Source organism: Amia ocellicauda, chromosome 4 (assembly GCF_036373705.1).
Source record: "Amia ocellicauda isolate fAmiCal2 chromosome 4, fAmiCal2.hap1, whole genome shotgun sequence".
Taxonomy (NCBI): Eukaryota; Metazoa; Chordata; class Actinopteri; order Amiiformes; family Amiidae; genus Amia; species Amia ocellicauda.
The window spans coordinates 46,905,922-46,927,799 of record NC_089853.1 but is presented as its reverse complement, the minus strand read 5'-3'; the positions used below and the strand labels follow the sequence as shown (position 1 = coordinate 46,927,799).

Here is a 21,878-nt window from a genome sequence, read left to right as displayed (position 1 = left end):
TTGTTTGTCCCCCCAAAAAAAAATGTTCATGTTGCATTAGTCGCAGCTGTGTGATTGCATTATTCTTATGACAATGGATAATAATAAGAACTTTGTTTAAATATGCAGCGTATATAAAATTCATATATACATACATTGGATGCTTACTTCCCTACGTTCGTGTTGACCACGTGTGTCTCTCTGCTCTATGAACTGTGGGTAAAAGGTCACACGGCCATCTTGTTGGCAACAGATCCAGGTGTTTGTTTTTACTACTACAACATAACATTACAGTTTGGAAACTCAAGTGGGATATCGGGGCAAACGGCGAGCACAGGGGCAGCTCGGAGAAGACTGAGAATGAGGTGTTTGTATAAATGTGGCGTGTAATCGATATATTATGATCGGAAGTTTGCCAGTTTATCCCAAATCATACGTATGGTAGCCTGAAGAGCCCCCTTCGTAACAGGCTGTTATGTGGGCAAGAGTTGTTTAGAGTAAGATTGTAAATGTCTTGTACAGGTCAATCGGACGCAAGGCGGATTTGCGGTTAGAAAACCAGTGCATATTGAAAACCAGTGCATTTTGCGTAACTTTAAAGTTTGTTCCTGGTTTTCCGAGAAGCGGTGTTGTTTTTGCATCAGCAGAGTAACTACTGAACACATTGTCTATGTTTTGTCGATGCATTTCGATCATTCACTAAACCACCTGAGCTTTAAAAAGTAGAAAAGGGAGTTTTAGGTCCTCTAAAGTGAACTGGAGGGACCATCCTGCCAGGATCCCTGCTTCACCGGAGCCTGGACTCAACTTAGTTTGATGCAGCGTGTAGTCTACTGATAACACACTAGCTGTGTAGTGTGCGACCTGATCACACAGTTCACCTCAGACGGATCCACGAGTGGAGGAGACATGTCGTCCTTTTCCGAGTCTGCGCTGGAGAAGAAGTTGTCGGAGCTGAGTAACTCCCAGCAGAGTGTGCAGACCCTGTCCCTGTGGATCATCCATCACAGAAAGCACTCGTCTCTTATTGTGCACGTCTGGCACAGGGAAATGAAGAAAGGTGAGGATCATAATGATTTTTATACTCAGACACCCTTTGTGTTGGCATCATTCTTGTTGATCTTTTCTTTGTATACCTGGTTTATTACCTCAACGTTTGCTAAATGTGGCAGCATCCCATTTTGCTTTTGGTTGTTTGTGACATGTTTTAGTTGCTAAACCAAGACAGCTTTGAGTCCAAGTCTTGGATTTGGTCACTGATGACATGGTAGGTTATTATTCATCAAGTGTTGGGACTGTTTAGAGGTAATATCGTTAAGGAGGGTAGTGTAGCAGCTGTCATTTTGCCTGGCTCTTGCTGTCACGTCCTGAGGACAGACTCGGGCCCTATATTTAGACAGAGCATGCGTTATTGATTTGGTTTCTTTTTCCTACTATAAATGACACCTTATTCACCATATTGTGCAAAATGTACATGTAGGATTGTCCTTGTCCTGTGGAGAACTATTGCCTTATGCAAATTGTAGGTTTATATAGGAACTGGAACCTTTTTTAAATGATATGTATATGTGTGTATGTGCACGGACGATTTTAATTGTTCAAGAAAGAGTCTGTTTTATAGCTACTTGAATGTTTTGTAGGGTGACAGACCTACAATCGAGTTATTTATTTATTTTTTTGGCGCTATTAGTCTACATTTATTTTATGATTTAAGTCACTATAGTTAAGAGCCGTTGCATAATTTACTATAAGCCTAGTTATCATAAGCCCGGTTATATTTAGGTAAACTCTGAAGTTAGTGTATAAATGCATGCAGACATTCCCTGTTGGAAATCTTGGACAGGATCCTGTTTAAGATCTTGTAGGATCCTTCAATAGGATCATGTACAAGATCTTGTGCAGGATCCTGTCCAGATTTCTACCAGGCAACACAGGTACATTTTGAGTCTTTGAAGTAAATGATTAAATTATGGAATATTCACTTAAACAGTGACTCACAGAGGCAATATTTTGAAGTGCAAGAATCAGAGGAGCAGTGCATCACTTGTACAGTTGATGGTAAAGCATTCAAACTCTATGCATCATCCTATTGATGCCTTTCTGGGGAGTGCGGAAGAAAAGTTTAAGTGAAAGTTGTGACATTTTCTATCCTCTGTTCTAGCCAAAAGCAACAGGAAGTTGACCTTCCTGTACCTAGCCAATGATGTTATCCAGAACAGCAAGAGGAAAGGACCCGAATTTACCAAGGATTTTGAGACCGTCCTGGTCGATGCCTGCTCCCATGTAGCTAGGTATGTGCACAGCACATTACATTACAGTATCTGGTCTTCTGGTCATTTTTCAAAGCAGAAGAGCACTCTGATTTGTAAATGCCGTGAAGAATTTGAGTGAGTGCTTGAAGTTATCATTTTGTGGGTATCTTTAGTGTTTATTTCCATGATATCAAAGAATGAGCATGAAACAGCAAGGTGGGCAGGTTGACATCCAGGTGATCCTGAATATACAGGAGACCATACATTCCTCTAAAATGATAAATAAAAAGAGTCTAATTATTATTCCATGTGTACCAAATTTCTGAAAAGTTACCTAGTGGGGGTTATTGTTAATGTCTGGGTAAGATTAACAGGCTCTCATTTTAGAGAGATTCGCCACATCATTTGCGAATGGTAAGGAACTTCTTATCTGTAAAGCATGATGTTGCTCTGTGCCATGTTGTATTAAAACTTTGCATATTTTCATTTATTTGAGAGTTAAAAAAAAAATCTATACTCGCATTTATTGTGTGACTGATAAGTGTATAAATAGTCAGTTATACCGGTTTTATTTACCTTGAGCTGGCACTGACTGACCCTCTGCTCTGCCCCTCAGAGAAGCAGATGACGGGTGTAAGAAACACCTGGAACGGTTGCTCAACATCTGGCAGGAGCGCAGCGTATACGGGGCCGACTTCATCCAGCAGCTCAAGCTGGCCATCGAGGACTCCAACAGCCCCAAACAGAAACCGCAGGGTAAGCAGGCAGGAGGCAGACGAGCAAAACACTCCCAACCAGAGCGCTTCAAAGGTCGGTCCCACCGTTTCTCTCAATGCTTCTCTTGATAGAGCCCAGTGTACAGTAGTCAGGACTGGCGCGCTTACTGTCCACTAAACTGAACTGCACTACTGAAAATACTATCTGTGTATTATTTTTGTAATGTTATATTTGTGTGTGTTTGCTGTTGAAACCTTGCATATTGAAAGGTTGTATGTGTATTTGAATTTTTATAGTCAATGTGTGTGTTCATTTTATCAGCAAAGGTTGAAATAAATGACCGTTCTGTAGTGCTTTATAGCAAGGGTTCGCAGCCCTTGTCGAGGAAGAGCCCTCCCATTACGGTTTTTGTTCCAACGAAGCTCTTAATTCCTTAATTGAACCTTAACTGAGGTAACAATCTGCTTATATTTGACTTTTTAATTTGTGTAATAAAACAGTTGGTTCTTTAATAAGTTCAATTAAGTAATTGAGAGCTTGGTTAGAACTCAAACCAGCAGGGTAGGGGGTCCTGCAGGTCCGGGGCTGGGAATCACTGCTTTAGTCCTGAATAATGTCTTTCAACGTTCACACAGTTCAGTTGTTTATTGTATTGAAGGATAGCTGCTGAAATATCTCCTTTTTGCCTACACCAGAATGAATGTGTGTCTCACAGGTGGATACAAGTTTTAAATTGAACTGAATCAAAGTGAATATACACTGGTAGATGAGAGAGACTTCAGAAGAATTATTGAATCTGTGTTTGATTTTTGTTGTTTTTTTAATTTAGCTTATTATTGAATTCAGGACATGTAGTTATGGTGTTAAAATCAGACAGTCCTACAGCTCTTTTTCATCTGACCACTTCTGCACTGTAATCATCCAAACAGGATCGATCTGTGCACCATGAGTTCTTTTCCCTGTTCTTTTTCTTTCCCTGTTCTTGTACGCTGTACCCTTGTCTTGGTGTATCCTGGTGTAGTTCAGACATTCAAATGCTCTAGAATAGGAAACGCTACTGACACCCAATATCATCCCGTTTTGTGTATCAGCAGTACAGGCAGTAAAAAATCAGCGCAAACCAAGCCGGAAGAAGGTTGAAGAAGGTAGGGAAACAAACTACACACTGTCTATCCTGATCACATCTCAAATATATTTATGGATGCTTGACTTCAGGGTGATTGAAAAGCCAGTAGCTTTTAAGCTGGAGTCAATCTTTATTAAAAAAGTAAAGTTTACACAATTGCAAACAGTCCCACTGACCACATCATGGGTAGGTAAGGTTGGTTAGGGCAATATTTTTAGTCCTACAGTATCCCCATTTTGCTTGATTTAACGCCATTGAACTATCAGTTCCTTAGTTAAAACATGAACTGAACAAGTAGTTTGCTTGAGTAGAACTTTTTATTTACTTTCAGTTCCTGAAGTTTAGTGGGGTTTTTTTTAATGAATTTTTTGTTGTTGCTTTTTAACAGTGAAAATGAGGCCTCTGCTGCAACAAAAAAACAGCAACTAGATGTGTTCCATGAGCTTGTTTGCAAAACCTCTTCACTCAGGGTGCTTTGTCCATCGAAAGTAAAGTAGTCTCTTGTCTGCTCTGTATGCATCTGCAGATCTGGCTGACACTTCAAGAGAAAATCGCAGGTTATCAAAAAAATATTGTGCTGAAGTGCAACGAATTGCTTTCCACCACTTAAATAATATCCCTGTAATGATGTCATTGTTCATATCCCAGTGAGTTTTTACATGTCCCATTTAAGCACCAGAATAAATTCACCTTGCATGCCTGCAGGTGGGGTGTGCTCTCTCAGGACTGCTGTCAGGCTCTTAAACTGTGAGAGAAATACCAGCTACAGGCACATCTGATACTTCCTGTTTGGAGAATGCCTTTTCTCTGCCATCTCCGAGTAACGCAGGAGTGTAACTTGTCATCTGTATGAATGAACGCTGAGTTCTTGAATGCGATTGAATTAGACCAACAAGAATTTTAGCAGGATGTGAACGATGGAAATTATAGGCTTGTTATTTAAATGCTTGAAGCAAAATCTGCAATTTCCTCTTTCCCAGTCTGCAGACAGTTGGTTTGGCAATTTGTCAGAGAACATGCACTTGTATTCATAATGAACCTTGGGTTCATTAAAACTCATTTTAAGAGTGCACTGCAAGATCACAAAGAAAAGGTGTAAAATTGCAACAATCCCTGATTATCCGTAGTACAGCATTGAAACCCTCAAGTATCACTTAACTTGGCTAATATACAAAACCATACATTTATTTAAGATGTATAGACACTAATCATGTTGACCACAACTGAGTGACATTTGAAGTCCGATAAAGGAATTTGTTAACGGTGAGAGCAAAATTAAGTTAAAAAGTTAAAGGTTCACTGTATTCATTCACACTTTGAATCTTGGCCAAAAAGTATTTTGTGAACATCTCAAAGTGTTTAAAAATGTAAGTGAATGGTATTTATCTGACACAGTGTTTTGGGTCATAGAAAATATATAGGCCTAAATATAACAGCACTGTTATAAGTATGGCAACTTTTGGCAGTTTTGTGTGTAAATGTATTTTTTATTTGTAAATTGTTTATTTTGCATTGTGACATACATCCCTGTGAGCTGCCTTCCTATGAACTGAATAGCCAAACTTTCTTATGTGTAAATACATGTGTACAAACATGCTTTGTGAGCCACAGGCATCTTTAATTGTAACGCTCTCTGTTTCAGCCCATGTTCTCCTGAATGTGAGGCCTTTATACAATCTCGTTGTCTCTCTGTGTGCTGTATCTGCAGTGGAGGAGAAGAAAGCCACCAAACGCACCTACCAGAAAATTCAGGAGGAAGAGGAGGAGGAAGATGACGATTACAGGGGACACTACTCTCCACAGGAAAACGATGTTAGCGGGCCATTGCTGGTACTGCAGCTCTGCTTTTTACTCTATACTCGAATCAGGTTCCAGCCTGAAAGAGATTTATATTATTGTTTAGTGGAGACAACTGCTGTTTCAGAAATGAAGCACATATTGACCTACAAATCAGACCAGACCAGAAATGACAGGTGTGGGTTTCTTCTACAGTTTCACCACCAGGTGTCAGCAGCAGTCAAGTCATGAGAAAGCTTTTGATATTTTACACTCAGGATTTTGTTTATTGCCCCTATAGATGTATTGATGTGCAGGTAAAGTCAGTGATGTGAACGTGGTCTGGTGACCTATGCTGCTGTGATCTCTACAGAATCTCCTTGCAGCCACAGGCAGGGACCCTCTGACACCCCCTCTCCCCTCACAGACCGAGGAACTGATTAAGGCCCTACAGGACCTGGAGAACGCAGCCTCTGGAGATGCGGCCGTTCGCCAGAAGATAGCCTCGCTTCCCCAGGAGGTGCAGGACGTCTCCTTGCTGGAGAAAATCACAGGTCAGGCTTGAATCCTGGAGAACAGGGCCGGGCAGTTATTCCTTCTTGTGCATCTGTGTGTACGCTGATGTGTGACTCCTTAAACAAGCGTCTCTCAAATTCAGACTCCTAGAGACCTCCCAACTTCAAAACAAGTACAAGTGCATATATGTTTCACGAAAAGGAAGGACAGTATGTTGTGTTATAACTGGGCTCTGTGTTTAAAAAGCAAAGATTTCATATTATTATGTCTGTTAAAAAAAAATTGCGGGTTTTATTGTTTGTTTATTTTTAATTTTGGGGGGGTTTGTTCTGGTTGTCCTGCATGGTCATCTCCCAGACAAGGAGGCTGCGGAAAAGTTGTCGAAGACAGTGGACGAGGCCTGCCTCCTGCTGGCCGAGTATAACGGGCGACTGGCTGCTGAGCTGGAGGACCGGAGACAGCTGGCCCGCATGCTTACAGAGTACATCCACAACCAGAAGGAGGTCCTCACTGAGCGAGAGAAGAAGCTGGATGTGAGTTCCTGTGGTGTCCATGCTGTTTATTATTAGTAAGAAAAGACAGCTTTGTCACGCAGTTCTTTTGAAAGCTCCTTGGTCGAGTCAGCTGAAACCTACAGGAACTGCTGGATTTATTTAACTGAATACAGCTGCAGGCCACTCAACTTGGTGTATGATTGTGAAAGTGATTGTTTACACCCGAGATAATTCAGGGTTGCTGTTACAAGTGGACTCTTATCCAACCAAGCTGTTTCAGTTTTATATATTTAATACATTTTCTTACTATTTGAATTTCTTGGGTAGGATGCATAGATAAATGCATTCAAATCTTTCCCCCCCCCATTTTAATTCCAGGCTGTTTTTGAAAGGGGGTGTAGACTTTCTATAGGCACTGTGTACATACATATACATATTTATGTATTGTTGTTTTCATAGCACTGACTGCTTTAATTTTCATCACATTGCAGCTTCGGTACTTAGAAAAGGAAACATCACAGTCAAGGTTTTTAATCTGTTGGGAGGGTGGCGGTTCTTTGGCGAGAATTTCCTGTTTACTGAGATCAGAATTTACCGTCTGGTTTCCTGTTCAAGCGTTTCAATGGTGACAGAAAGCGTTAGTGCTGATACCTGTTGTAAATCATATGTATTTGTTTCTGAGCGCCAATTTAATAGGTTGGATTTGGAAACGTAATTTTAGGGAGTATATCACTTTTAAAGGTCTTGCTGTTAATAATGTTGTATTGCTATTGAGTACTTTTCTAGGGCTTGTGTTTTGTTCAATGCATTGTTTTGCTTCAATGCATATCACAATATCATTGGGAGAAATACAGATGCAATCATCTAAATTGAGTGGGAAGAAAGCTTCCTTCCCTTGAACCTCTAGGGTATCTGTACCAATCTCTAGTCAAACCATTTAGTTTTTTGATTAATAATATCTGAAGAAATATAATCTTTCCCTCTCAAGGCTTGAAGCAAATTTCAGATATTATTTTACAGTGTTACATTTCTCATAACCTACCAGTAACTATCTGACTCCCTGCTCAAATTATTGTCAGTATAATTATGCTAAAACTTGGATCTATGGCAAAACAATGTACTGATCTTCAGAACTATGTTAACATGTGCTTAATGTGATTTATCTCTGTTTTTGTTCAAACTATTTAACAGCAGCTTTCTGTACAAGTTGTAGATAAACTATTAACAGATAAGTGGACATTGTATCTACAGTGGGGGAAAAAAGTATTTGATCCCCTGCTGATTTTGTACGTTTGCCCACTGACAAAGAAATGATCAGTCTATAATTTTAATTATAGGTGTATTTTAACAGTGAGAGACAGAATAACAACAGAAAAATCCAGAAAAACGCATTTCAAAAAAGTTATAAATTGATTTGCATGTTAATGAGGGAAATAAGTATTTGACCCCTTCGACTTAGTACTTGGTGGCAATACCCTTGTTGGCAATCACAGAAGTCAGACATTTCTTGTAGTTGGCCACCAGGTTTGCACACATCTCAGGATGGATTTTGTCCCACTCCTCTTTGCAGATCCTCTCCAAGTCATTAAGGTTTCGAGGCTGACGTTTGGCAACTCGAACCTTCAGCTCCCTCCACAGATTTTCTATGGGATTAAGGTCTGGAGACTGGCTAGGCCACTCCAGGACCTTAATATGCTTCTTCTTGAGCCACTCCTTTGTTGCCTTGGCTGTGTGTTTTGGGTCATTGTCATGCTGGAATACCCATCCACGACCCATTTTCAATGCCCTGGCTGAGGGAAGGTGGTTCTCACCCAAGATTTGACGGTACATGGCCCCGTCCATCGTCCCTTTGATGCGGTGCAGTTGTCTTGTCCCCTTAGCAGAAAAACACCCCCAAAGCATAATGTTTCCACCTCCATGTTTGACGGTGGGGATGGTGTTCTTGGGGTCATTCCTCCTCCTCCAAACACGGCGAGTTGAGTTGATGCCAAAGAGCTTGATTTTGGTCTCATCTGACCACAACACTTTCACCCAGTTCTCCTCTGAATCATTCAGATGTTGGCAAACTTCAGACGGGCCTGTACATGTGCTTTCTTGAGCAGGGGGGGCCTTGCGGGCGCTGCAGGATTTCAGTCCTTCACAGCGTAGTGTGTTACCAATTGTTTTCTTGGTGACTATGGTCCCAGCTGCCTTGCGATCATTAACAAGATCCTCCCGTGTAGTTCTGGGCTGATTCCTCACCGTTCTCATGATCATTGAAACTCCACGAGCTGAGATCTTGCATGGAGCCCCAGACCGAGAGAGACTGACAGTTATTTTGTGTTTCTTCCATTTGCGAATAATCGCACCAACTGTTGTCACCTTCTCACCAAGCTGCTTGGCGATGGTCTTGTAGCCCATTCCAGCCTTGTGTAGGTCTACAATCTTGTCCCTGACATCCTTGGACAGCTCTTTGGTCTTGGCCATGGTGGAGAGTTTGGAATCTGATTGATTGATTGCTTCTGTGGACAGGTGTCTTTTATACAGGTAATGAGCTGAGGTTAGGAGCACTCCCTTTAAGAGAGTGTTCCTAATCTCAGCTCGTTACCTGTATAAAAGACACCTGGGAGCCAGAAATCTTGCTGATTGATAGGGGATCAAATACTTATTTCCCTCATTAACATGCAAATCAATTTATAACTTTTTTGAAATGCATTTTTCTGGATTTTTTTGCTGTTATTCTGTCTCTCACTGTTAAAATACACCTACCATTAAAATTATAGACTGATCATTTCTTTGTCAGTGGGCAAACATACAAAATCAGCAGGGGATCAAATACTTTTCCCCCCACTGTACCTGTTGCACAAGCTTTAAATACATTTGCAAGAATGTAGGTCTTTGCCAATTAAGCAAGAAGATTTGACTGAACTTAGCATTCAACTTCTTCAGTTTAAGATTTTATGATATATCAACAGTTTATAGATTACTGCTTCTTACAATCAAGCTACTGTCTAACAGAAGCCCTCCTCTCTTCGATTACAAGGACTGAATAGATCTTTTTGTTTTAGTTTTTGTAATTATTTCCATTTAATTTAATATATTTTAATCAAATGCGCTGTTCTTGTATCTCATCATCAGAAAATGACTAGTCATTGAATATACAGAGCCAGGATAGTTGCTACACTATGTCAAGTGTCTTCTGTGGAAAAGCAAAGCTTTTAAAAAACCTCTATCCATGGCATTTTAAAATAATTGTATTTTTTAACAAACCTCTCAGGCGAATATGAGAGCTCTGGAATTTAAACCAAACATTCCACAGTGACTGCGCTGTTATCCTGAAACAGAGGCAGTCTGTCATTTAGAAAATCCAAGACCAACGTCACCCTGTCTGTATATCTGTTTGTATATACAGTGTTTATGAGGCTGGATAACCCAGTTGGAATTAGTATTGGGCTGTGGCTGGTGTTTTATCCCCATCTGGTCCCAAACACTGATGTTGCCTGTAAGATCTGTATATATAAGTTGAGAACTTCTTTCATTGTGTGTGTGTATTTATATACAGATGAGTGAAAAATTAAAGGAAAAACCTGAATAAATGACTGGAGGAACATAGCGAATACAGGTGTACTGCATGACAATTAAACAATTAACATCCTGTCATGCTCTGTGGCATGTATAAAAATGCTGAGCAGGCCCAGCTGACCCCAATTTTGTATCAAGATGGCAAGAGGAAAGGATCCAAGTGACTTTGAAAGAGGGGTCATTATTGGGGCACCATAGGCACTGGTCTACAGAGATGTGGAGAAAAGTGATCTGGTCAGATGAGTCATCCTTCACCATATTCTCGACATGTGGCCAGGTGTATGTGTGGCGACACTAAGAGAATGGTACAGGCCCGACTGCTTGACCCGTAAAGTGAGGGGGGTCCGGAGGCTCTGTTATGCTGTTGGCGGAATTTTCCTGGCATGGTTTGGGTCCACTTGTCCCCTTAGAGGGAAGGGTCACTGGAAATCATGACAGTTATTCTGAGTGATCACCTCTCCTATGGTGACACATTTCTATCCTGATGTGAGTGGTCTCTTCCAGGATGACAATGCCCCCATTCACAGGGCACGAGGTTCACTGAATGGTTTGATGACTATGACAATGATGTGAATCATACGCTATGGCCTTCGCAGTCACCAGATCTTAACCCAGTTGAACACCTATGGAAGATTCTGGATCGACATGTTAGACAACGCTCTCCACCACCATCATCAAAACCCCAAATGAGGGAATATCTTTTGGAAGAATGGTGTTCATCCCTCCAGTAGAGTTCAGAGACTCATAGAATCTGTGCCAAGAGCATTGAAGCTGTTCTGTCGACTCGTGGTGCCCAACACCTTACTGAGACACTTTATGTTGGTTTTTCCTTTAATTTGTCTGTATGTATATATGTGTAATATATCCCTGCAGTTTACTGTCAGGCTTGCTGGATTCACACGTTTATATTTATTGTATTTTGACTATCTCTCCCCCTCCCCCTCTACACACACTGAGCCACTTTGTTCTTTAAATTGAAATGGAAAAATGAAAGATTTAGAAGTTAAGTATAGTACAATTCTATACTTAACCTAAAATCCCTACAGTTTAAAATCATTAAAAGGCTCTGATTTATGAAATTATTAGTTCAATTAAAGGTTCAATTAAGAAATTGAGAGCTCAATTGGAACAAAAATAAGCATGACAGGGGGTCCTCCAGGGCAAGTACTGGGAATCACTGGGTTAGAGTACCTAGTAAATGTAGGCTGTTGATAAGGTTAGGATTCGTTTCTACTTCCTTTTCTGAATTGAGTGTAGATTTGTGTGGGCCTGTGCTTCAAATTTGTTGTTGGCTAGGCTGGTCAGGTTTGTGTTCGGGCCAAAAATTGGGTAAACTAGTGATGTAATGCAATTGCCTATAATGTCAGGCCTCTCCGTGTCATATTACATTCAGTATAAAGATTGCGAATTTAATGTAGGACTTCTTCTAATTAACTGACCTATCTGTATTGGCGGACAATTGAGTAACATACGGCTTGGCAAAGAAGCTTGCTCCGATTCACCTGAAACGGGAAGCCTCTCGGTCCTACACTCATTCCCCTGTTTCTATCCCTTCTATTCCAGGAGTACAAACAGAAACTGGCACGGGTGACGCAAGTCCGAAAGGAGCTGAAATCGCACATCCAGAGCCTGCCTGACCTCTCGCTGCTGCCCAACGTCACAGGCGGCCTGGCACCACTGCCCTCCGCTGGTGACCTTTTCTCCACTGACTGAGGAGGACCTGTCCATTTGAGTTCCTTTCCCTTAGAGGAGTCCCCCGCTGGTGGCTCCAGGTGGAAGCTGTGACAGGGCTTTTATTATGACTGAGGCAGTCGCTCCTGGAGGGCCACAATCGCTAGAGGGTCAATAGCCTGGAAAACTCACAACCGGGGGCCCTTCCGTAGAAAACCAGGGAGAATTTCCACCGAGGGGCGTTTCAGTTCCTCTGAGGGAAAGGGGGATTACAGACTATGATTCCTGCTTCACCAGCTTGAAAACTGGAAAAACAAAACAAAAAATCTACCTTGAGCAGCCTGGAGAATAGTTTTATCTTTATTTTATATGAAAAAAAAAAAAAAAAAAAAGTCCTCCTCCCCCCCCCCCCATAAAGAAAGGCTGGTAAAGTCTTATTTAGTCTTAAATAAGTTTATTTCATTTTGTAGTCTATTTTATTTGATTTTGTTCTAGTACAGGGGTGGTTACTGTGGCTTCCTGGGTGAATTGGAGTCCTGTTGCTGAAAAAACACACTGGTACATCAAGGGAGATGCTGTATCTGGGACTCGATTCAAATTAAAAAGCTTTCTCTACGGGGCTCTTGCTATATCTACAGTGCATTGTGTGACTATAGTCTTTCCAACTCCAATAATCAAATGTGTTTGACTTCTCTGTGTGTACCAGCTCTGCTTTGGAGAGCAGAACCTCGAATGAGACATCTTGCAACAGAAAGTCTGTGAAAACAAACTAGCCCTTTTCTTGACGTCTACTTGGTTACTGGTAAATTAACTGATAGCAGCAAAGTTATTTTTTTCCCTGTTTTCCATCAGTCTTTTAACTTCCATATAGGCCACCAAGGGCCACAGTTTTCTAAACTTGGTGAGGGATTTACCATTGACTGAAGGCAGTACATATCTTTAGTGTCATTAATGCAACATAGTTACAGCTTATCTAGTTACACAAAATGGCTGCCAATCCCCCGTAAATTGTCTGAATTTGAAAAAACGCAAATGGGAAGAAATTGTATGAAAACGTACTCCTGCGTAAATCATTTACCAGCTTTGGAAAACCAGGACCGATGTGTGTTTTTGTTTGAAAAGCAAAATCATTTAAACAAGTAAACAAATGACTGAATCCCAGTGCTTGTGTTGTACTAAAAAAATAATAGTAGCCTATCTTTGTTAGGACAATTGCAAAGCAGATGTGTGAAAATGACTAACCTTCACAGCTTATAAATTAGCCCTGTTTTGTCAAGGGGCTGCTTACATTTTTGTTAAAGGCCACCAAATGGTGTAATTTTTCAAATTGGGTGTGGAAGACAACAGTCAGTGTTTGAGAAGAAAACTTGAACTCCCTAAGCAAGAGGCTCCAGTCCATGTCAGGCATGAACTAAGACAGAGGATCTGTTGATGATAAGATGGGGGTATCAAATTTAACATATAGTGAGATACGTTTTTAAATGTAGATTGAGACTTCTGACTGATTCTAACTGTCAAAATGCATGTCAGTAGGCATTTTTGTTTTCCTTATATATTTTTTTTAATTAATTTATTTGTTTTAAGCAGCTGTTTACCACCAGATATTGTCCTAATGCGTCTTTTTCCATACATGGTTCACCGTAGAATGGATGTCGACAAAGAATGAATTTAATAACTGCACAAAGCTCGTAGATGTTATTAACAGAAAATCCTCTATAAGCTGCAGTAAAAGGAATTGTATGCTTTTCTAATTCCCAGTAAGGATGTATTTAGTGTACAAATTACCATATAGCCCCCCTCTTCTTTCCAGGATGTGTTTACCTAACCTGCAGTGGAGTAGGTTACAGTAAACTGTAGTATTTCAGCAAACAAGTAATAGCCTTGGATCAAGCCCTTTAAACAAGCTGACAAGACAAGATTACAAGGTTTTCTAGTAACTCACAACAGTTTGGAAATCATTAAAATTAAACAGAATTGTTGAACTTCTTTCAAGCTCTGGAGGTGTGCTAATAGTAAAGCCGAAGTACAGTGTTTCAGTCTTTTATTTTCAAGGGAGAAAAAGTGTGCACATTTGAGTTTGTGTGTGGTTGTGTTTTTGTTTTTTTGAGGGGTATTATTTCAATCATTAAAGTAGACCTCATGTTGGTAAACAATATATTTTTATTTCTCATTGTTCTAAAAGCTTATCGTGACCTAAAAACAACATCCTTTACTTCCACACTTTAAGATGATTCACTACCTTTTTTCTTTTGAAGTTCTCTTATGTAGGAGAGAGAGAAAATATCCCAGACAATCCAGTAAAAAACATTTTGAACAGCATTTCATTCTAACCTCAAAAATGCATGTGTGTGTGTGTGTGCGTGTGCGTACACAGTTTATGGTAAGGAAAAAACTGGAGGTGTCTTGAGTTTTTAATGATCGTGTTTGAATTTTTTGGGAATCTGAAAATAGAATTCTCTAGGTTCAATTATGGGCTGCATTTTATATTCCCGGAAGAACAACTGCTGTGTATGTGTGAAAACAATAAAGTGTTCAAAACACACACATTTGAAGTCTCTCAACTAAGAAGATTGCTGTCCATGCTGTAGCAATACCAAAGAAACAAACAAACAAAAAAAAACAAAAAAACATCTGATCACAATTCTTACACTCCTTAAAGCTATCACAATACTCTGTTGTATTTGCATTTAATGGAGTGTGGGCAATATGTGTTGCTTCCATGTTCAGGATTTGAAACCCTGTGTCATTGTTTGTGTGTGTGTGTATAAAGTTACCAAATGCATTTGAATGTTTAGAGCTCCCAAATGGTGGATTTTACACACATTGCATTTTCCCCATCTTTTTATGTATTTTTTCCTGTCAGAGGCGTATCTCTCCTCAACGTACCAACTTATACAGTTGTTCAAATATATTTAGCTGTCAGGTGTATCATTTGTACAGATACCTGGTGAAATTGATAACAATGCCTACAAAACATTTCTCCAATTCTTTGATCCTACAGTCTCTAACAGTTTGCAAACTATGACAAAGCCTTTTGGCATAACTGTGTCCAAGAGCATACATGACCTCTTGCATGTTACTGTTTGGGAGTTTGAAGATGCACAATGCACAAGGTGAGCTTCCGTGCAGAATGAAATGTTTTCATGTTTTGATTTCATTTTTGGTTAGAAACAATGCTTTTAAATATGCCAAATCTGTTTTCCGAGTTGTATTCTCTGTTAACCTGATGGAGTACAGCACTAAATAATGAATAAATAATACTTGTGTTAGTTTCCCACTTTCAAGTCCACTGCCCAGAAGCTGTTATTTATTTTATTTATTTCAGCCCATTCATATACAAATTGTGCTGTTTCTAAATAACCAGATTCAGTGTCTATGTAACACAACTTATTTCCAAGGATAGCAGAGATCTCTTGGCAGCCTCATGATCGGCAAACCAAGCCATGCAAATTCCTGTCTAAACCTATATTTATACATATTTGTTCAAACATTGTTCTGGGTAAGTACTTTGAGCCTTGTGTTCCAATTACAGGCATAAACACAGTTGGCAATATATATATATGTATATATATATATATATATATATATATACATCATTAATTTATTTTGTCTGTGATAACCTATTAAATTTATTAAATATGCTGGCATCTCCCATGTCATAACCTCCCACAGAAACAGAATCTACATATACACATAGTGGGTGTTTATGTAACTTATTAAACTTGAAATACTTTTATTTTTTATTTGTATGTCTGTGTATGGCAAATGTTTTGTTGTTGAGATCCCCTTGCTGGACTGATGAAAAACCAAATACATTTGTAGAGAAATTCATTCTGGGAATAATTCATGAGAAATACGCCATATTGTTTTCATGCTCAGTCATCTAGCACAAGTTCAAGTTCTCTGAGATGGTAATACATTTCCCTGTATCTCAATTAATAGCCTGCATGTGAATTCCATTAACCATAGAAAGTTAAATCGGAACCGTTTAAGGAAGATCTAAACAAATTCAACAAACCTGACCTCAGGCCAGCAAGGATCTGTGGTCCCTTACATTTGAAATATGTAAGAATTTCAACCCAAAGTAACTGTTGAGGAAATGAAAGGGGTGATGAGGCAACTTAAGTTGTGCACCAGAGAGCTGCATAAACAAAAAGTTGTAAGTGTAAAGGAAGAGCACTGGGTAATGGCCCATGAATCCCCATGTGACTGTCTTATTTCATTCAACGCGTGAGTTACTTGGTTGGAATTTTTTGACTTCCAGATGTTCACAGCTGTGTAAAAGATACTAAAAGGATGCTCCAGTCTACCCTATCAGAATTTAGATCTTTTATCTGTATTTGTGCTCAACCATATCTGTTCTTTTGATGCTGAATGATAATTATGGAAGACAAAGTCTATATCGAATATGCCCATTTTAACAGTTTAAATGTAGGCCAAGCCAATGTTTGTTTGGTTGTTCTTTTTGTTTTGTTTGCTCAAATAGAGATGTAATTCACGATGTAAATATGTTTGAGGGTTTTCTATACTGTAGGAAAGACAAAATATATTTAGTATTTATAGTTTCTGAAGTCTGGTGTGATTCTTTTCTTGAAATATGAAGTTTGTCCTGCTGAGACAAAATCCAAACCGCATGTCAACTGGTGCTTTTAACTTTCTGTGAGGAGAATTAAATAATAATAATAATAATAATCCATTCACAAGCACAATTTGGTTACTTTATATTCTGCTTATACTGTTCATAAAACACCCCAAAACATTATTTATGTATTGGTCTCTATGTCCATTAAATGAATAATGAGTTTTTCTTCTCAAATTAAGCCAGAAATGTTTTCATGACCATAAAATTCCCATTAACTGAGATGTGTTATTATTAATGTCACTATTTGTTATCGCTAATAATATTATTTGTTTTAAAGGTCAACATCTGATTAAATTTGGTCTGCTTTTCAAATCTCTTCTAAATGAAAATGTACAATATGATCTCAGTGCCTAGCTGCAATTGATATAAAATAATGAATTTGTTCTGACTGAATACAGTTCATTTGATTTAAGTATTATATTGTGACAAATATTAAATCCTGCTACTGTAGATTCTAGCCTTTTCGCCTTCCAAATATATTCCCCTGTAAGATGCTAAACGTATTTTACAACTTTGAATGCTGCAATAGATAAGACAAAGTGACACTAATAGCATCTCACTTGCACATGAAAGGGTAGAGCTGTTCAGATAATTTAACAAGTTGTTTTAAATGCTTTAAATTGACCTTTGCCTCCCCAGATGTCATCACAGACTCTGTTATTATAGAAAACACTGCAGGGTTCAAATTCTGCCAACATTATCTGCCTGTTTGACCCAAAGATTGCCAAAATACACACGGCTTCACCATATACACTCACCTAAAGGATTATTAGGAACACCATACTAATACTGTGTTTGACCCCCTTTCGCCTTCAGAACTGCCTTAATTCTACTTGGCATTGATTCAACAAGGTGCTGAAAGCATTCTTTAGAAATGTTGGCCCATATTGATAGGATAGCATCTTGCAGTTGATGGAGATTTGTGGGATGCACATCCAGGGCACGAAGCTCCCGTTCCACCACATCCCAAAGATGCTCTATTGGGTTGAGATCTGGTGACTGTGGGGGCCAGTTTAGTACAGTGAACTCATTGTCATGTTCAAGAAACCAATTTGAAATGATTCGACCTTTGTGACATGGTGCATTATTCTGCTGGAAGTAGCCATCAGAGGATGGGTACATGGTGGTCATAAAGGGATGGACATGGTCAGAAACAATGCTCAGGTAGGCCGTGGCATTTAAACGATGCCCAATTGGCACTAAGGGGCCTAAAGTGTGCCAAGAAAACATCCCCCACACCATTACACCACCACCACCAGCCTGCACAGTGGTAACAAGGCATGATGGATCCATGTTCTCATTCTGCTTACGCCAAATTCTGACTCTACCATCTGAATGTCTCAACAGAAATCGAGACTCATCAGACCAGGCAACATTTTTCCAGTCTTCAAATGTCCAATTTTGGTGAGCTTGTGCAAATTGTAGCCTCTTTTTCCTATTTGTAGTGGAGATGAGTGGTACCCGGTGGGGTCTTCTGCTGTTGTAGCCCATCCGCCTCAAGGTTGTACATGTTGTGGCTTCACAAATGCTTTGCTGCATACCTCGGTTGTAACGAGTGGTTATTTCAGTCAAAGTTGCTCTTCTATCAGCTTGAATCAGTCGGCCCATTCTCCTCTGACCTCTAGCATCAACAAGGCATTTTCTCCCACAGGACTGCCGCATACTGGATGTTTTCCCCTTTTCACACCATTCTTTGTAAACCCTAGAAATGGTTGTGCGTGAAAATCCCAGTAACTGAGCAGATTGTGAAATACTCAGAGCGGCCCGTCTGGCACCAACAACCATGCCACGCTCAAAATTGCTTAAATCACCTTTCTTTCCCATTCAGACATTCAGTTTGGAGTTCAGGAGATTGTCTTGACCAGGACCACACCCCTAAATGCATTGAAGCAACTGCCATGTGATTGGTTGGTTAGATAATTGCATTAATGAGAAATTGAACAGGTGTTCCTAATAATCTTTTAGGTGAGTGTATTACCAGTTTGCTAACACAGCCCCATTGTAAACATACTTGAAGGATTGTTTGCCATCTTACTTACAAGGAAAGTAAAATTAGTCTAAACCAGTAATTCTCAATTGCCCTGTAATAACATGTCTTACTGCCTTCCATATTACTCACTGATCACCCAAGAAACCATAGCACCATTTAATGATGCAATCTTGCTTACATATTTGGTTTGCTAGTTTGTGCATGGACTCATCCAAACAAAACATCTGTCGTTTCCATGATTTGTCCTGGTGGCTGCTCTGACAACATCCCATCTTCAGTCTTGCATGTGCTTGTCAAAGATACTTGTCTAAGAAATATACATCTCTTCGACATTCCCTACTATCTAGTTAAAGAACCTCCTCCCCATTTCTGAGACTCGAAAGACCCTCCAAAGCATGCATACTGGCATTTATTTTTCAACCTCTCTCCCCCTCACTCTGTGTGGGCCTTCCCACACATTATTTCACACGTCTTCCTCCTTACTCTTACCAGGATGAGTCCTCCCTTTTCTTTGACAGGTCTAATCTTTATTTCTTTCTCTTTCTTCTTGTCGGTCAACTGACAACTCTTTTTCTCATGCATGGTGTTTTTTTGTTTGTTTTTTGAAAGCAGTAAATCAATGCCTTCTGTATTGGCAGTTGGTAATCAACTCAACCAGTCACTACAACCCTTGTACTAAAACCAGAGCTATAAATAAAGTAGACAACCCATTTCGGCATGTCCACAGCACAGACAGCACAACAGAGCTAAGCCATATTTGGGATGATTAATGCTGTTTTCACTGATAACACACCTGGCTCACAGACAGCTAGTAAAACACAGGTGTTACCAAATAAAGCTAAATCAGTCTAACAGGCTATATAAGGCCAATGGATATTTTCCCCCTTTCATAATACCGTTAAACCCATTCCTCTCATATCAATGAATTAACAAAAAATACTTAATGTAAAAAGACTCAATTTACCTAATTTCAACAAAATAGAAGTAGTCAGTTAATGAGTGTCAACCACCAGATCACACAGTGGGTGTGCAAATTATGCTGGCATGTAGCATGGCACAGTCAGAACCAGACTGGAATTGTAATTGCCCAGGAAGAGTACCAGTGACTATTCCTAGTGCCAGCAGTTTAGTGGTGTGTTACTGCCATGACCCTTGTTTGTATTAAGGACAGAGCAGCAGAAAAACCATCTTGTTCAGACTCTGCTGAGTGAGAAGAAAAGTGCAACACAACCTCAGGATAATCCAGGTTTCAGACTGTTTAGAAAATCATCTCTGGTCTACATAGCTGAGGAAGTCATTTTTCTGTTCACAAAAGCATTTGGGTTCAGTGAGGGTTCAGTGAGGGTTTTCACTTCGAACTGTATTGAGTTCCACACATCTGTGTTGGGAGTTTAACTGTGTGTTGTGGTCGTTTCTAACTTATGAGGCACTGCACATGTCATTTTTTCTCTATCAATTAAGATGATCAGTTATTCTTACGTGAGCAAAGCCAGACACATGCTTTCTTATGCACTTCTTCACAGTTTTAGATATATTTGTATATAGTTGTGTGTGTTTGTGAAAAATTAAGCTGCAATTGTTTCTTATCAAATATGATCAGTTTAAAGAGCACATAGTTGTGTGGAAGACAAAAATAAATCTATCAAATACTAATAAATGCTTAAGTGGTTGTAAATTATAATCGTCACCTCCATTTGTTAGAAAACTGTCGGAGGCTAGCCATATGCGGATCAAATATGTTTGCGAAAGTAGAAAACAATCAGGAAAAATACATAATAAAAATTGGCATGGCTCGACTTAATTGATACATTATATTAATTTACATGGTATATAATTGTGATTGCAATTGAGACTTGGCAGACCTCCTGTGATTCACCAAGAGTTCATACTATTAGTTTAAATAGAAAGTAGAGGGGGATCAGAAGATAATATAGTAACAGGTGGGTAATTACAACACTATATAGTTGTATATAAACCCTCACACTTGCTTTTTAAAGTAGCTTAATGATACCCTGCAGCAGCAGTGGGAGTTTACGAGCACACTGAAATTGAGTTGACCAGCAATTGACCGTCCGTAAAGCTTGTGTCTGGTGTGTCGACTACCCAGCTCCTTTACCATATCCTGGGCATGTAATCATATTACAGTACACAATACCTTGGTTTTTAAACCTGTCCTGTCTCAAAGTGTCTGGGAGTTATTAGCCCGTATTTCTCTCTGAGATTTTCCCAGTTCCTGGTACTAGTTCTTGTGTCCTATATGCCTTATAAGGATATTGTGCCTTCTTCACTTGATGCATAGCTTTGAATTAAAATATTATGTCGGGAAAGATAAGATTACATGAAAGACAAATGATCAAGCACTCCTGGAGGACATTTTCACAGCCTGGTACAACTGATATTTTACTGTAGCATTCCCTGAATTCCTTGTTTTCACAGTTGACTATAATGTAGTGAATTCTGGCTGACCAGTAGAAAAATTCCTTAATGGTAAGTAATGTTAAAGAAAAACACACACATATATATATATATATATATATATATATATACACTCACCTAAAGGATTATTAGGAACACCTGTTCAATTTCTCATTAATGCAATTATCTAACCAACCAATCACATGGCAGTTGCTTCAATGCATTTAGGGGTGTGGTCCTGGTCAAGACAATCTCCTGAACTCCAAACTGAATGTCTGAATGGGAAAGAAAGGTGATTTAAGCAATTTTGAGCGTGGCATGGTTGTTGGTGCCAGACGGGCCGGTCTGAGTATTTCACAATCTGCTCAGTTACTGGGATTTTCACACACAACCATTTCTAGGGTTTACAAAGAATGGTGTGAAAAGGGAAAAACATCCAGTATGCGGCAGTCCTGTGGGCGAAAATGCCTTGTTGATGCTAGAGGTCAGAGGAGAATGGGCCGACTGATTCAAGCTGATAGAAGAGCAACTTTGACTGAAATAACCACTCGTTACAACCGAGGTATGCAGCAAAGCATTTGTGAAGCCACAACACGTACAACCTTGAGGCGGATGGGCTACAACAGCAGAAGACCCCACCGGGTACCACTCATCTCCACTACAAATAGGAAAAAGAGGCTACAATTTGCACAAGCTCACCAAAATTGGACAGTTGAAGACTGGAAAAATGTTGCCTGGT

The 21,878-nt window shown here is 39.6% G+C and overlaps 1 protein-coding gene across 13 annotated transcripts; it reads left to right on the top strand.

The window, feature by feature from the left end:
* Window positions 1-48: 48 nt before the first annotated feature.
* rprd1b (regulation of nuclear pre-mRNA domain containing 1B) lies at window positions 49-16,657 on the top strand. 13 transcript variants are annotated; one of them, XM_066702618.1, is made up of 8 exons: window positions 49-1,039; window positions 2,141-2,270; window positions 2,848-3,041; window positions 4,043-4,093; window positions 5,717-5,904; window positions 6,224-6,404; window positions 6,724-6,899; window positions 11,985-16,657. In XM_066702618.1, exons 1-8 carry the CDS (start codon window positions 889-891, stop codon window positions 12,132-12,134), a joined length of 1,221 nt encoding a protein of 406 aa, XP_066558715.1. In that variant the 5' UTR covers window positions 49-888; the 3' UTR covers window positions 12,135-16,657. The 13 variants fall into 13 exon arrangements, with proteins under 13 accessions (XP_066558715.1, XP_066558714.1, XP_066558724.1 ...); XM_066702617.1 differs by having other exon boundaries at window positions 4,040-4,093; XM_066702627.1 differs by having other exon boundaries at window positions 50-1,039; window positions 2,848-2,987; window positions 5,783-5,904.
* Window positions 16,658-21,878: the final 5,221 nt, after the last annotated feature.

Bases quoted from the DNA above. Each gene is read 5' to 3' on its own strand.
- rprd1b (XM_066702617.1), top strand. From the start codon at position 889: ATGTCGTCCTTTTCCGAGTCTGCGCTGGAGAAGAAGTTGTCGGAGCTG. The intron at 5,905-6,223 runs GTACTGCAGCTC...TGATCTCTACAG, and splicing joins ATGTTAGCGGGCCATTGCTG to AATCTCCTTGCAGCCACAGG. The intron at 6,900-11,984 runs GTGAGTTCCTGT...CTTCTATTCCAG, and splicing joins AGCGAGAGAAGAAGCTGGAT to GAGTACAAACAGAAACTGGC.